Source organism: Ogataea parapolymorpha, chromosome VII (genome assembly GCF_000187245.1).
Source record: "Ogataea parapolymorpha DL-1 chromosome VII, whole genome shotgun sequence".
Taxonomy (NCBI): domain Eukaryota; kingdom Fungi; phylum Ascomycota; class Pichiomycetes; order Pichiales; family Pichiaceae; genus Ogataea; species Ogataea parapolymorpha.
In genome coordinates, this window is record NC_027860.1 from 563,956 (window position 1) to 578,544 (window position 14,589).

At 39.3% G+C, this 14,589-nt stretch overlaps 3 protein-coding genes across 3 annotated transcripts; 1 reads left to right on the forward strand and 2 right to left on the reverse strand.

Annotated features, from left to right (window-relative positions):
- Window positions 1-9,915: 9,915 nt before the first annotated feature.
- Window positions 9,916-11,730, reverse strand: HPODL_02696 (Nucleotide excision repair factor NEF2, RAD4/CUT5 component; the record flags this gene model as incomplete). Its single annotated transcript, XM_014077013.1, has 1 exon — window positions 9,916-11,730. One exon carries the CDS (start codon window positions 11,728-11,730, stop codon window positions 9,916-9,918), a length of 1,815 nt encoding a protein of 604 aa, XP_013932488.1.
- An 896-nt stretch (window positions 11,731-12,626) lies between these two features.
- Window positions 12,627-13,253, forward strand: HPODL_02697 (uncharacterized protein; the record flags this gene model as incomplete). The annotated part of the gene is made up of 1 exon (XM_014077014.1): window positions 12,627-13,253. One exon carries the CDS (start codon window positions 12,627-12,629, stop codon window positions 13,251-13,253), a length of 627 nt encoding a protein of 208 aa, XP_013932489.1.
- Window positions 13,254-13,323: 70 nt separating this feature from the next.
- On the reverse strand, window positions 13,324-14,409 carry HPODL_02698 (uncharacterized protein; the record flags this gene model as incomplete). Its single annotated transcript, XM_014077015.1, has 1 exon — window positions 13,324-14,409. The coding sequence occupies one exon, from the start codon at window positions 14,407-14,409 to the stop codon at window positions 13,324-13,326; it is 1,086 nt and encodes a 361-aa protein (XP_013932490.1).
- Between the last annotated feature and the right edge of the window lie 180 nt (window positions 14,410-14,589).

Here is a 14,589-nt window from a genome sequence, read left to right on the forward strand (position 1 = left end):
GCACCTATGCCTGAGAATTAAAATTCATCTCAACTATCTCCTGTAACTAAGCCGGCAGATGATATTGGCTCTAGTACCCAACACAAAGCATCCCCCTCCATGATATGTCTTCAATGACCTTCTACGACGATTCGCATGTCCATTTGGTGCCAATTGATTCCTTTTCCATGTGAACCACAAAACTCAATAGGTTGCTATGTTAAAACCAGCAAGATCCACCAGTAGTATGTGGACAGTTTGCCACAATCGGCATTAGTTCCTCATCTTTTGGCAATGTCTGTTGATCTTTATTTGTATTAATATTTAAGTTTTGATTTTTATAATCAGTATTAATATTTAAATCTTCTATTATTCTATCTGTAGTAGAACTAATATTAATAGAATTCAATACACACTTCCCGGTCCGTTCGTTCCTCTGTTTGATCAGCACCACGAAATTTGAGATCCAACTCAGACAAGCCTAGTACTACACCGTTTCTGGAACCGGAATCTGCTGTGCTCTAGCGGCAACAAACATTTGCGAAACGCTTTTGAAAGCTTTCTATACGAGCCTTATTCGTCGACATCTGACTTTTCTTCGGACTCTCGCAGCCCACCACCATCTCCTGATGATTTCCTGAGCGACTCACATTTTTTCCGGAACCTGACTCCAGTTCAGTTCGGTTTAACAACAACTCCATCCACCTCACATTCCATTTCCCGATAGGTTTCGAGCTCTTGCTCCGGCAATGGAGTCTGATTGTGAGGAAAAACTCCCCATGCCAATCATCTGTCCAAAACTAGCTGGCCTCTCAACATTTCGAGCGATCCACTGACGCATGAGCTCTTTTGTGCATGACTCGGAAAACTAAAATTAATTCAGTCCATGTATCTCGAGGATTCAGAAAACTCACAACCGGTAGAGCATCTGCCGAGCCTCTAATCTTCTAATCTTTGTATTAACCTCCATGATGATTTTCCCTTGCTACTCGATTGCCCCTTGTACTGCAATCAGATGTGTGCAACATCTTCAGTGCTTACACGTTGAGATAGAAGACCTTTACGAATTTTGCATTTTTTTGCTTTTGGAATGAACCTAGGTTTACGTAATCCTCTATTTCTCTCGACCTCTTCACCTATATATGCTCCATGTTGGATTATGGACTTCAGCCTTACAATAATTTGACTACCCTATGTTCTCTCGACCGCTGAACTGTATATTTCGCAGACCATCACAATCAGAGTACGCCGGTAGAAAAATGTTGTTTGGTCCTGGATTGTTCGGATTGACATTGCATTCGTCGTTTCCAACTCGAGGAGATAGTTTCAGAAGCCAAGCAACTTGCTATTAGCCAGAGTCAAACTTTCGCTCAAGTATCTGAAAGACATACCTGATGATTGTTCTCTTAAGACTGAAGCCCCCAAGTGTTGAGATATGATAGTCATAGATTATATCATGGCTGTGCGGCTTTCCTGATATGAAGGTTTGTGGGCCTTAGCGCATGCATGGTATGTGCATCAGATTCAGATGATACAAATCTGAATCACATATGAGATTAACCAAATAATATATAAGAGTGTATCATATCCCACTTATAAGTGAGGGACTTAGGTATAAAAAGATATTAACTATCTGATACATAGTCACACTATTTGAGGAAGAACAACGACTGTAAACATTACACTTATCAAAACAAATCTCAACAAAACTGAACCAGCTATTTTGAGCCGTAGGTAAAAATTTCAATTACATACATGTATCTTTCAAACTGCTGGATTCTTGCCATACATGGATTGGAGGTACACAAAAGAAATATAGAAGAAAACATAGTGTGAATAATTCGAAGATCGTATACATCTTGAGAAAAACAAAAGGGAGCATCCCACTCTTTTCATATCTATTAGAGTAACAAAGCGCAGAATGTTGTGAGACCACTTATCTCACAATGGAATAGATGAGCAACTTCCGATAACTCGTAGAGATTGTTCTATCAAACTCCGAGATCTTATCTTTGGCGCTTGCACGACCATCTGAACTCAATCAACAAAGCAAAGTTTTAGACAAATCTGATTGCTTCTTCCCTGTGGCTTGTGCCTCAAATAGAAAGCTAATCATGTTGAAACTTTGTTCTGATAAGTGTAGTGTCTACAGTCATTATTCTTCCTTCAATAATGTGACTATGTATCAGATAGTTAATATCTTTTTATACCTAAGTCCCTCACTTATAAGTGGGATATGATACACTCTTATATATTATTTGGTTAGTCTCATATGCGTATCTGAGAATGGGCTCACATTATGCATGTGTTAAGACCGATAAACCATCATAACACGATAAGTCGCACAGCCATGATATAATCTATGACTATCATATTTCAACAAATCAAACGAACCTTCATATCAGGATAAGCAAAACATTTTTTGGTAGAGTATATCAACCTTATCTTAATTGCGCGATATGTGTAGGAACAGAAAAAATCTTGGTACTTGAGATACTTCCGATGAATGGATTGGCACTTTGTTGATGTTAAGTCTTTTTAACTAGTTCAGGCCTGTTGACATACTACGACAATTGGCACTACTGAGATTCTTGGATCTTATAAATGGGTATCTTGCAACTGGATTGTAGTATTTCTGAGATTCGAGCCGTTCATATCTGTGGTGAAGTTGGTTCGGCAAAACTTCATTTTATTTCTTGTTTCAGATCTGCTAACCGAAATGCAATATGGGAGTAACCTCCAGCTTAGTTGGCGTGGCATGGCTGGCTACCTTGATTAGCTAATGCGTCATCATTTTAAAATAAAGCTTAGTTGTTGAACTAATAATAGCTCATATCTTTATTCAACACGGAGTTGCCCGAAAATCTTAGTAGATGATTGAGATCAGCCAATTTAGATATGCATGTTGCTCTCAATCAAAGCCAAGTGAATGAAAAGGAAAAAGCCCCTTAACTTATCTTTCAGACAACCATTCTCGTACGCTGTTTGTCGTATTTGTCCAAGAGGCATGGATTGGAAGCTGTCATTTTTAGCCAAAATAATCTATCAACATGTTTAATCACTGAGACAATACTTTTTTTTTTCATAGAGTATTCGCCTCAGATTGTAATATCTGTTGATAGATAAAAACCAACACATTTCTGGCCCCTAAAAATTCTTACAATTACTTTTGGAAAATTTTAAACCTGGCTGATTGACTATTAGGTTCGTAAGTAGGGAGGTCTTCGATCTTATGAACAAGGAAATTTTGATGTAAATAATATATGAACGAGATTGTAGGAACCTCTTTTTATAGAGAAATTCCGGCATAGTAATCCAGTATCAAAATATTCATGTATTCATGTTGTCCCTGAGCCGCATACCCTTGAGCTCAGGATAAGAAACATTAATGCATTATCGCAACTGCTACCTTCTTACGCAAAAAATAATAACTTCGAACGTCAATATTTATGGTCTCCTGACGGGCAAAAGCAGCTACATGCTTTTTTTTGATCACCATACCATTTCGATGATCTCATCAAAGCTTGTGGCCATGCTCCCAAGTCAAGGTCCATTTGCTTTAACAACTATTCTAGCCATAAAGGTTTCTTAGCAGCTTCAGCCCTAAAAAAGTCTCAAGTTCTGGGGCAAATCGGGTCATACTAATCTATTTCTTTGAATTCTAACTAAAAATAGAGTTCTCAACCCATAATATTATCACAGACTGAGCGCCGTCCAGCATCTCTTGCACTTTCAGCATTACAAAATATTTAGTCCATTAACTGAGAATCAGGTGATCCTCACTAATTTTAGCCGTCGTCAACTGTATGTAAAAAGATTATACTGAACATATTTTTCATCCGCTGAATGCCCCTTTGTTGGCTTCGTCTGAGAACGATAGAAACGTCACGAGCTATCATTGTATTCATAGCAAAGAGAAACCTCTATGGTGTTGCGATACGGGGTAAGACCACAAAGAACAGATACTGAAAAGCACACAGACAAAGAGGATGTCAACGGGGTCTCAAACTCTAACCTATATCCAGCCAAAAAGTTGAAGGAGTTGCAAATCCACTGTGACAATCATGGCGAGATCAAACACATCAACTTCGAGGGCCGAAAGCGATCAATCTTGACCAAGTTTCTTTATCTGAAAATAAGTTCGCAAAACCTCCTGTGTCAGGTGGATTTAGATCGAAAGATGATACTATGAGAAGAATACAAAGATAGAGAGAGGGTTCTACAACTGTGGCACTTGTGGGAAGATTTCAATACCAGGTTTACTAGAGGCGTCTTGAATCTGTGAGCTTGAATATGTAGTCAGCATCTATGTTCCAACGAGGAGGAGTTACTGAATTGGATTAGCAAAAAAAATGAGAACATTTTTCTCCATGTTGGGCATCTTGTATTTGATAGATATCTCTCGAACAATAGACGGATTTTGAAACGAGTCGTATATAATTTTGTTTCAGAGTCAAAATCCCACGATGGCAAGGGTACCGTGATTGGCAAGTACATTTGGAAGGTATCAGATCTTGGCATTTATCTGGGATTGAGAATTTATTCCACAACCAAATTCCCTCCCGGAATGGAGGTCGTGGTAAAGAAATCTAGAGAAACTTTCAAGGATATGGCAACACTTAGATAATAATTATGTTGAGACAAATTAAAATCAACATCAGGATGGCTTGACCTGAGCATTTGTGAGTGAGGATTCGTCCGTCAAAGAAGTGAACTCTAAGCGAATAGGTTACGTGTGGGTGATAAACTTCTCAGAAGGAGTTCCGTCAGGGAGTTCCCCCTCCAGTGGACGTATCACTTGATGAGGTGCAAGGACGGGAATCGTTAACCACTCCACCATATGATCTGAAGAGCTAGCTTATTTGGACAAACTTTTTACAGAGAGAAATCAACTTCAAAAGAATGATAATCGGATAATAATAATCAATATATAAAACCTTGATAATACTCAGGACAGCGAGAAGTATCATTTATCCAGGAAGGGATCGAAGCAACGTTCACAGGCCTATATGGAGATTGCATGAAGGCAAGTCAGGTATCGAATGGTTCACCTTCGGGCGCAACAGACAATCTCATAGAGCCAAACATAAAAGTTACCGCAGCGAAAATAGAAACAATGTTCAAACTGGGCTCCACCCAATCATTGCTGGATCAAGGGATGCTGAGCCGGTAACTATGAATCGGTTTCTGCTTGCGACAAGGAACTCCTGCTCATTGAAAGAACCTGTAGGCACTCAACCAACCGCCCCAAAGACATGTCAAGTAGTAGATAACCTTAGATGCTGGCTGTAATCTAAGAAAATAGCTGATGCTGTATTAGGAGACAGTTTGGGGTGTCGCAACTGGGATGGTAATGAAAAATGAAGCTCGACAACTAAATGACAACGAACTAACGCTGTATTGAAACAGGACAAAGCAAGGATAATGGACAGATTATAATTTAAGTAGCGAGGGCCGCTTCCCTGTCAATGAGAAAAGTATCCAGAAGTACTACAAAGCAGTCAATGTTGGCCAAGAAATCCTGCTTCTGTCAGAGAACACCGTCACGAGAGGTGAGAGTCCGAGGCACGCGTTTAGTGAAAGCGTTGTGATAACTAGAGTAAGGCGAGGTCACCTCTCAGTTTAATGACCTTGGAAGTGGAAATTTCAGTTGATACCAAAGCCTTGCGAGCCATACAAGCTCCTCCATTACACCTCCATTGCTAAGTATTTGGCATTAGTGGATGGTAAGGTCACTATGGCTTGTTTGTTTGACCTCCATGTAATACGAACAACTGCAAGTATCCATACGTACCCAAGTGGTAGCTCATGACTATTTTCATCTCTCCGGTCTCTATCGCCTGCCGTACCCTATAATGCACACTTGGTGTTGAAACTTTGTTTTGATAAGTGTAATGTTTACAGTCGTTGTTCTTCCTCAAATAGTGTGACTATGTATCAGATAGTTAATATCTTTTTATACCTAAGTCCCTCACTTATAAGTGGGATATGATACACTCTTATATATTATTTGGTTAATCTCATATGTGATTCAGATTTGTATCATCTGAATCTGATGCACATACCATGCATGCGCTAAGGCCCACAAACCTTCATATCAGGAAAGCCGCACAGCCATGATATAATCTATGAATACCTTATCTCAACAAGATTGTTGCGCAGGCCGTCGGTTTGTAAGTGAATCTGACATGCATATAACAGCGCAAGAGTTTCTGTAACAAGCTATTGGAACTAGCCACACATGTTATTTTTGGCCGGCCTATCTTTCAATTCAAGATGAAACGCATACTACGATATCACAACTAGCTGAGTGGTATCTAATAGAGAATCCACAGTAGATAAATTCAAAGGTAACTCTGGCAATGCATGAACACTCCTCTTCAAGTATTGAGTAAATTTAGTGTCATCTATGACAAGAATAGAAGAGAGTAAAGTCAGTCCTTCAGTCCAATCTTTCGGTATATAGAGAAAATCCTAGTTGGAATACCGAATAATAGATTTGTCGTCAACCGTAAAAATTAATACCACATCAGCTACCACATCAACTTCGCGCATGCTGATACCTGCGACATTAACATCTACAACTTCCACTTCCGATCCGAGTTTACATCATTGCATCTTTGATATTGTTAAAAAAAAATACACTAAGAGCTCTAATCTTGTTGGAATCATACATGGATATGTCTCTTTGAGATATCATGCATCCTATTTTGGTCTGTAGGGTGTGATTAACCTAAAGTTTAATATGTAGAAAAATATTCACCATGAGGTGTGAAACATAGCTTAGCACAAATCTTAACGTGCTCATAATCTTTAATAGGCACACAAGAAAGTAATCACATAAGTTATCTCTAACACCAGCTCAGAAGTTTAGAGGCACACCTTGAAAACAATTGATGAAAAATCAACCCTCAATTGCGATTCCTGATATCAAAAAAATCAGCTACAACAAACCAAAACGTGATTTAGTTGATGAGGGCTGTTTCCAATTAAAATAATCATGAAGAGAAAAAAAATCAGCAAGTTTCTGCACTGCATCGCGGATGCCTCCCAGCATAAGCCAGCTCGAATACTTGTTGATACAATAAATATAGAAGAGTGAGTGTGAGGTGTTATGAAATGTATTTGGACACGGGTTCTTCATACTGCTCTGCTAGGCAGTACAAGGAATTATCGACTAACCTAAAAATTTGTGTATTATGGGGTATTCAACGATGGGGGCTTGAATTCTCAAACAAGAATCTACCGCATTGCATGGTACATCAAGTGCAATGGCAGTTCTCTTGTTGAACTGCCAACAAAAGCAATTCATGCTGGAGGGTTCGTGTTTGGCTAATTAACTAGTAGATTTGACTTGACGACTGTGTTTTTATCCATGTCACACAAGTTCAAAGAGTGGCTTCCTTATACAGTTTTTTTTACAAATCATCCTGAGCCGCAGACCTTTCAACTCGGGACTGAACGCGTTATCAGAACAACTATCTTAGTCGTGTATCTGTCATAGGTTTTTGAGTCATCTTTAATCAGCAAAAGATAGGCGTAGCTTCTAGAAGGGTGTTTATCAACAGTAGGTCTAACAATGCTTGGCCGGAGTTTGCTTAAGAATCAAGTGACCTTTCTGAATGTGGTCCCTAATCCGACGATAATATGTTGAATGCTTATTTAATTTCATAGTACTGGCTGGTGTTATCCACTAGTGAAATTGGGGCTCTGTCATATACACCTTAGACATCAGGATAATGGTCATATGGATGAGTTCCTGATGACTTTTCCTCCGGCTTTTCAATAGCGCAGAGCTACGAATTGCACCAAAGTGTTGTTTCCTCGGATTCCGGTCAATCAAACTAATATGTATGGCTGTAGATCTTTCATGAGCAGTCAATGGCTCACTTTATAGCATTGTATCATTCTTCAATGTCGAAATCAACCAATTGTTGAGATAAGATAGTCATAGATTATATCATGGCTGTGCGGCTTATCCTGATATGAAGGTTTATGGGTCTTAGCACATGCATAAGTATGTGCATCAGATTCAGATGAAACAAATCTGAATCACATATGAGACTAACCAAATAATATATAAGGGTGTGTCATATCCCACTTATGAGTGAGGGACTAAGGTATATCAAAGATATTAACTATCTGATACATAGTCACACTATTGAAGGAAGAGCAATGACTGTAGACATTTCACTTATCAGAACAAAGTTTCAACACCAATCTGAATAATTGGCAATTACAAAGTGACTTAACAGGGGCTCCAGACGTTGCATGCCTATCTTGATTTTATCAAATGTTTTTTTTTTAAGTATCGTATTCCTTGAGCACTTTTGTCTTTGGTTAATTAGCGAATGCATCACTACCTCATCTGTGCACTATATGCTTCAGTGTTTTCAGACGGCTGAGTCAAGGTATGTACTGAATATTACAACATTAGATAGAAGGAATTGTATCAATGAACTATGACAGGTATCAAATTTAAAATTCGAGATATTTAAATAGCAGAATTTTTTTAATCGCTCATTTATATCTTTAGTCTGCTGCCATTAAACTGTTGAGTTGCATCCAATCAGGCTTAGTCTAAGGAAGCAGTGCTCTTAAGTAGTCTAAATAACTTCTGTCGTCTCTTTCACCCTAAGCCTTTACTAAGCAAAGAGGCCCAGTCCCCCAATGACTAGCCTAGATATAGTAAGAATATTTTCCGTCAGATGCTCAATAGCCGAAAATTTGAAGGATATATTATTTTGATGTAACGTTGCGCAAAATTATTATCATAGAAAAGACTAGGTCGCATACCTTGTGGTTCTCACATTTCAATGAAGCACAAGAAACACTCACTATCTATTACCAACTACGGTTATGAATATTGTGACTTGGAGAGGACGACTAGTACAATACTTTTTTTGGCATAATAGCTAAATCAATAGTGATAATTATGCATCGAATTCAACGTGCCTCGTGAAGTCAAAAGTACTGACACATTTAACGAGTGCTCCTTGAAAAAGGTAAACTTCACGATTACGGTATGCCAGATAGCTAAGTCCTGGGCGCCTTTTAGTGGAGGGAAGAGGTAGGTAATCAGAGAACTGAGGATAGCAAGAGCCTTGAAGGAATTTATGGAAGTAGATATAGGTTGTCATGTTTGATTAACCAAGCATTCTATCCTTGGGTGAAGGCATGCTGCTGAAGATTAGGATGTGTGTTGGGATAATGCCATCATGAAACTCTTCTAAGCAGATACCATTATAAGTACTGCAAAGGAGAATGCCTCTTTATAACCCCGTTATGGGATTATCTACATCGAAATTCCACAACATCAGATCTAACTTTTCATCAAGCAGACCCATTGGTCACTTATTCGGTTAGTCAAAGATGGTCACACGACCAGGCGATCCCTGCTCTTTGTGAAACAAGTTCGAGACAAGTTTATGCATTGGTGACAATAATCTGTCACGACAGGTATCGTATAGGCGGGGTGAAGAATAAAGAATTATATGCCTCTCGACAAAAAGGTTTACATTGATGAGAAGTATATTGCATATCATATCGACTGCTTCTTCTTTTGAATTTTGCAATGATCCTTTTCAACTGCCAGCTCATTATGAAACTAGTCTAACTCTTTAACTGGCTCCTGAAAGATTGTTTTAATTTTCTGCAACCGTGTATATTACGTAAACTCGAACCCCATTTTTTTTTAAATATATAAGCTAATCAGAACTTAAAATATCGAAAAGAAAAAAAGTCCACGCGTGACCGTAATCAGATTTTGCTACATAGTCTACGCAACATGACAAATCCAACGTTACTATGCGATCAGTACTGAAATAAGACATACGATGCTGATACGCTGATTGGTGATTAAACATGGCGTACATTAGAAATGAGCAATTTCTTCTGCCGCGATCATATTTGATTACCGCTTCCAATATCTGCAATTCAGTTCTTTCTTCGACTCCTTGAGGTTTGGAGGTCTAAAACCTGAATCTCAGTTATTTTCTTTGAGGTCCCAGAATCAGAATGCGCACCTTGATGTTCTTGCTGTAGGGTTGACAATGTGTTCAATCGCGACTCAGAAGCCATTCCTGCCAATCTAATGGATTTGAGTTGTTTTCTGGATATTATATGTTGATCCATTTTGGGAGTTGGGTGTTCTTTATTTACGCCAGACCCAAAAGAGCCATCCTGTGAGAATAATCCGTTGCTCCCTAATGTAGTACTCTCAACAATGCTCTTCAATTCAGTGTCAATCATCTCTGCTTGGTGAGATAGTCGCCCCTTTGTCCTCGTCTCTATAGGATTTGGAGCAAAGATGCAGAAAGAACCATCTTTAAGAGCAGGTAAGTCTCCTATATCGGTCACCTTCCAGATATATGCAAAAGACACCACAGGAATTCCCCAAGATTTGGCGGCTAATACCTTATTCATAGTTTTAGATAATTGAGTCTCGAGTTCCGTTGGACAGGGAACTGATAATATACTTTTATAGTCATTATCAAAAAATGTTGGGAAGCGTTGTTCCGTGAGACCTATGCTTGTTATATTGATGACCAAGAGATCATTGGTCTGGTCAAAAGTTCGAGTGGGGAAACAACCAAGAGATTTGAGCACCTTCTCTACGTGTAAAAGCTCTATGCCCCCAAATCCTGAGAATGCAATTTTTAAACTCAATTTGAGAGTGGTGTGAATCCTGGGCACCGACCACTGATCAAAGCATAATTTTGAATAGTGTAAACTTCTTTCGATAAACCACTCATTGACAATTTTTATCCCCTTCAAGTCTGCAAGATTCTTGAGTTTTGCGGGGACATCGGAATAAGAGTAGTAAGATGGTACAACTATGACATTTGCACTAGTGTCAGACACGATATCGCCACCTTCATCCGATATCACGGACTTCAACTTCAAAAATTCGTTTTTAGAGAAACCACAAAGGTAAAATCCAACTTTCTTGAAAATGTGACTACCACTATGAGGCAAAACGGTGGAGAATTTGGCCCGATGAGCGGCATTGGGAGGAATAGAAGGACTGTGTTGTGCTTGGACGACAAGTTCAGAATTTTTATCGCGAAATATTGTATCATTCTCTGGCCTTACGCACACTTGTTGGAACTGTGATCTATCCAACTTATTCCAAACTAGACAGCTGCCCTGACCAATCCTCTCGGGGTTGACTGTGGCAATATCGTAATACTTCCATTGTAGTGCAGCTCCTCGTTCGGCGCTATCAATAACCCATTTGGGATGGACAACTGGAATTCCCCATTCGATGGCCTTTTCATATCTTTTGCCTGACTTTTCAATGCTGACGACAACCTTGTGAGAGGGTGTTAAAGATTCAGTGGGGTTACCTCCTAAATCAACGATAATCTTGGCAATAACGTCTCGATGGAATTGCGGTGAAGTTATATTAGACAGCCTGGAGAGACATATTGACATTCCATGGAATGGGCTCAAGAGATAATTATCGATAATAGATGGATCTATTTCTTTGTTCTGGGTCCAAAGGTCATAGATAGTGTTAACTGTATCAGGTAAAACAAATTTAATATCAAAGCGTCTCTGGGCACAAAAATGGTATTTTGGGGTATCAATGCTTCCAACTAACAGGACATTTATATCAGCGAGAAGATCATTATGGAAAGTGCCACCCAGCATTTCAATCTTCCACGCCAAAGTGGATCTTTGAGCAGTATTGATAGAGGTGCTGCAGAATTTGAGCCCGTGAAAAGGTAGGCCGTTATAAGTTTCCATCTTTTACCAGCTTCTCAGAAACATCTTATATTCAATGTGATGTGACAAACTTGATTGAAAGATTTAATTTAAAAGATCAAGTTTTTGAAGTGCAATCTCACACAACATTTTGGAAATACTGTAATTATTACGATCTAACGAAATTTGGCTTGTACGAATACAACATTGTGGCTAGTGTAAAAATGTGTTTTTTTTTTTTTGAGCAGTCAGTCTTTCGACGAATCATACTTACTGCGAAAAACCATCTCTCAAAATAGGGCCTATAATCAATAATGCCACAATCTGCATTTCCAACTTCACGGCAGGATTTTGTCGCCAAAGTCAGGTATTTGAATGATCTTCCTCCACCGCCCTGCCCTCCGAAAATGGTAGAGCTAGAGTCATCATTGGAAGGTGACCCTCTAACGGTCTCCTCGCTTCTTTCCTCAGTTTTCCGCAAAGATCACTTTAGTAATTTAGTGACTCTGGACGACGATTTGGGATTACATTTGAGTTTGCTAGACAACCCCAAATGTATTGAAGAAAATACACTGTCACCAATATCTGCACTATCACCAGAGTTTGGAAATAGCTCCATGCTTCATCCTGAAGACAGGATTTTATTGACAGATCCAACAAAAACCGTTGCATCTAAAGAGGACAGCGTTAGTTTTTTACGCAGGACGCAATACATTTCTTCCGACAGGACATCCGCACATATGCCCTCATATTCGGATTCTTCCTTGTCCAAGTTCCGCATGAGAAAGCGGGAGGATTTTGATGCTAAATCTGAGCTTCGAAGAGTTGAAAGGATGTTCGCTGATAGTGACAAACCTGAGAACCTTCGAGAATTGTTACATCCATCAAAAAAGAGCCTAAAAGCCAAAAAAGTCTGGAGTTTACTGCCAGACACATCCATGCTAGACCAGAACTTTTATGATATAAAGTTTTCGAGCTCATCTTCTCTTAAGAAAGAGAGAACGAACAAACGGAAAGCTGAAGAGCCGTCGGATATCAAAGCACCGCTTTTCAAATTAATTTCTCTCAGTGACACCACAAATTTTATGACCTTGTACACTGCTAATGACAACGATTGTGACCTTGTGAACGCCTTGCTCAGTGACACTACAGAAAATGCCCCAGTTTCGTCTCCAGAGGAAGCCAAACCATCAAGTGATAAAATTTTCACATATCAGAAATTAAGGGATTACGATAGCAATTCAAGAATGTCTAGCAATGCTGGATTATTCCGCCAACTAGCCATCACTTTTGATGAAAAAACTTCTACTGCTCTATTTGTTCCAATAAAGGGGAAGATTGAACTCAAAAAGCGCCGCATCGACAACTTTATAGAACCAAAGCTCAGGGCTCTCAGTTACGATGTGATCAATCTCAATATCAGAGAGCCAACTAGAACAGAAATTAATGAGCGTGATATACGCAGAAGTAATTTCGACCCCATGGAATTTGGCGCTGACGAAGAGGAAGCAAATGAGGAAGTTGCAAAGGAGGAAGTTACAGTCGGTGATACACACCTTGCTTGACGTGCTACAGATAAATAGTATCTGGATCAGCTTGACGTAAACTTCTTGGTTGGGAGCTAATACAAATGACTCACACAATAACACATAACCAGGATAGAAGACCAAAGACTAATACAATCGGATAGATCATGAGTAGAATTCGCTTCTCACCATCATTATGATCAAAAGACGATTCTCCTGCCATACCATAGATTAATGATGCTGTACCAATCTTTCGACAGTTATTGACAATGGCGAGTATCAACCATGAACACAGAATAGACCATAGAAACATAACGGAATTTATAACAAGCCTCAGCAATTTCCATGAGATGAAAATAGAGCTCAACCCACCAAGTACAATTGGAAATAGTGTATATGAAAGGATGCTCATACATTGAAAAAATGATAGGCCTATAACACCGGATGTTAGTTGGCCATTATCAGTCATTTGCGAGACGGGAGACACTAGCTGTATGTTGAGCGAAAGCACAGCGAGTACTATCCAAATAAGGGAAAAAGACGCGCTGAATATTTGGGAAGTTTCGGAAGAATTAGCCCCGCCAGAGCTCAATGTTTTACTCTGCAAATAAGTTATTATCAGGCTGAATGAAAGAACGAATACCAGCGGACCCCATAGATCCCAGTCAAGTATTTTTTGTATGGTCTCCTTTGAATATTCATTGAATGTTTCCGTAGTTGTGCTTTCTTCGAGATTGCTGTCTTGATTCAAGGAATCTGTGTGCCCCATCATACTTCCTGTTGAGGAAAAATGCTCACTGACTCTGCGAACGAGCATGAGTTTCTGCCGCAATCTTAGCGGCCATAGAATCGAAAGTAGCTTATCTCCAATACTAGAGAAGTCTCTGCCTAACGTGGTAAGCACCGACTCATCTAATGTATTTCCACCACTAAACTGATTCTCTCTAATTTTGATGTTGTTGTTCTCCAAAATTGGATCTAAGTAACTTTGAGGGTTGACAAAGCTAGTAAACGTGGAAAAACTGGCAGTGTTAGTCAACTGAGGCTGTGCGGTCTCCAGGGAACCTGACGGCGCATTGCGGTGGGAGCTAGGTTTTGGGTTTCCCAAAATTTCCATTTGAGGGATATCAGGTTTGATTGATATATCAGACTCGTCCTGATCCAACGTATTGTCTAAAGTCCAATTGCCAGACATTGTGAAATTCAGCTTGGAAACAACGAATCTTACGATGGTATTTTTCAAAGTCGTAAATATTCAAAGTTAAAGACAGCTTGGCCGCATTTTTTTCCTCATAATTTTTGAGTTCTGCAGATTATAGGGGGTGACAAAGTCTCTTATCAAAGTTTGAAGCAAGATATCGAATTATGATTTTAC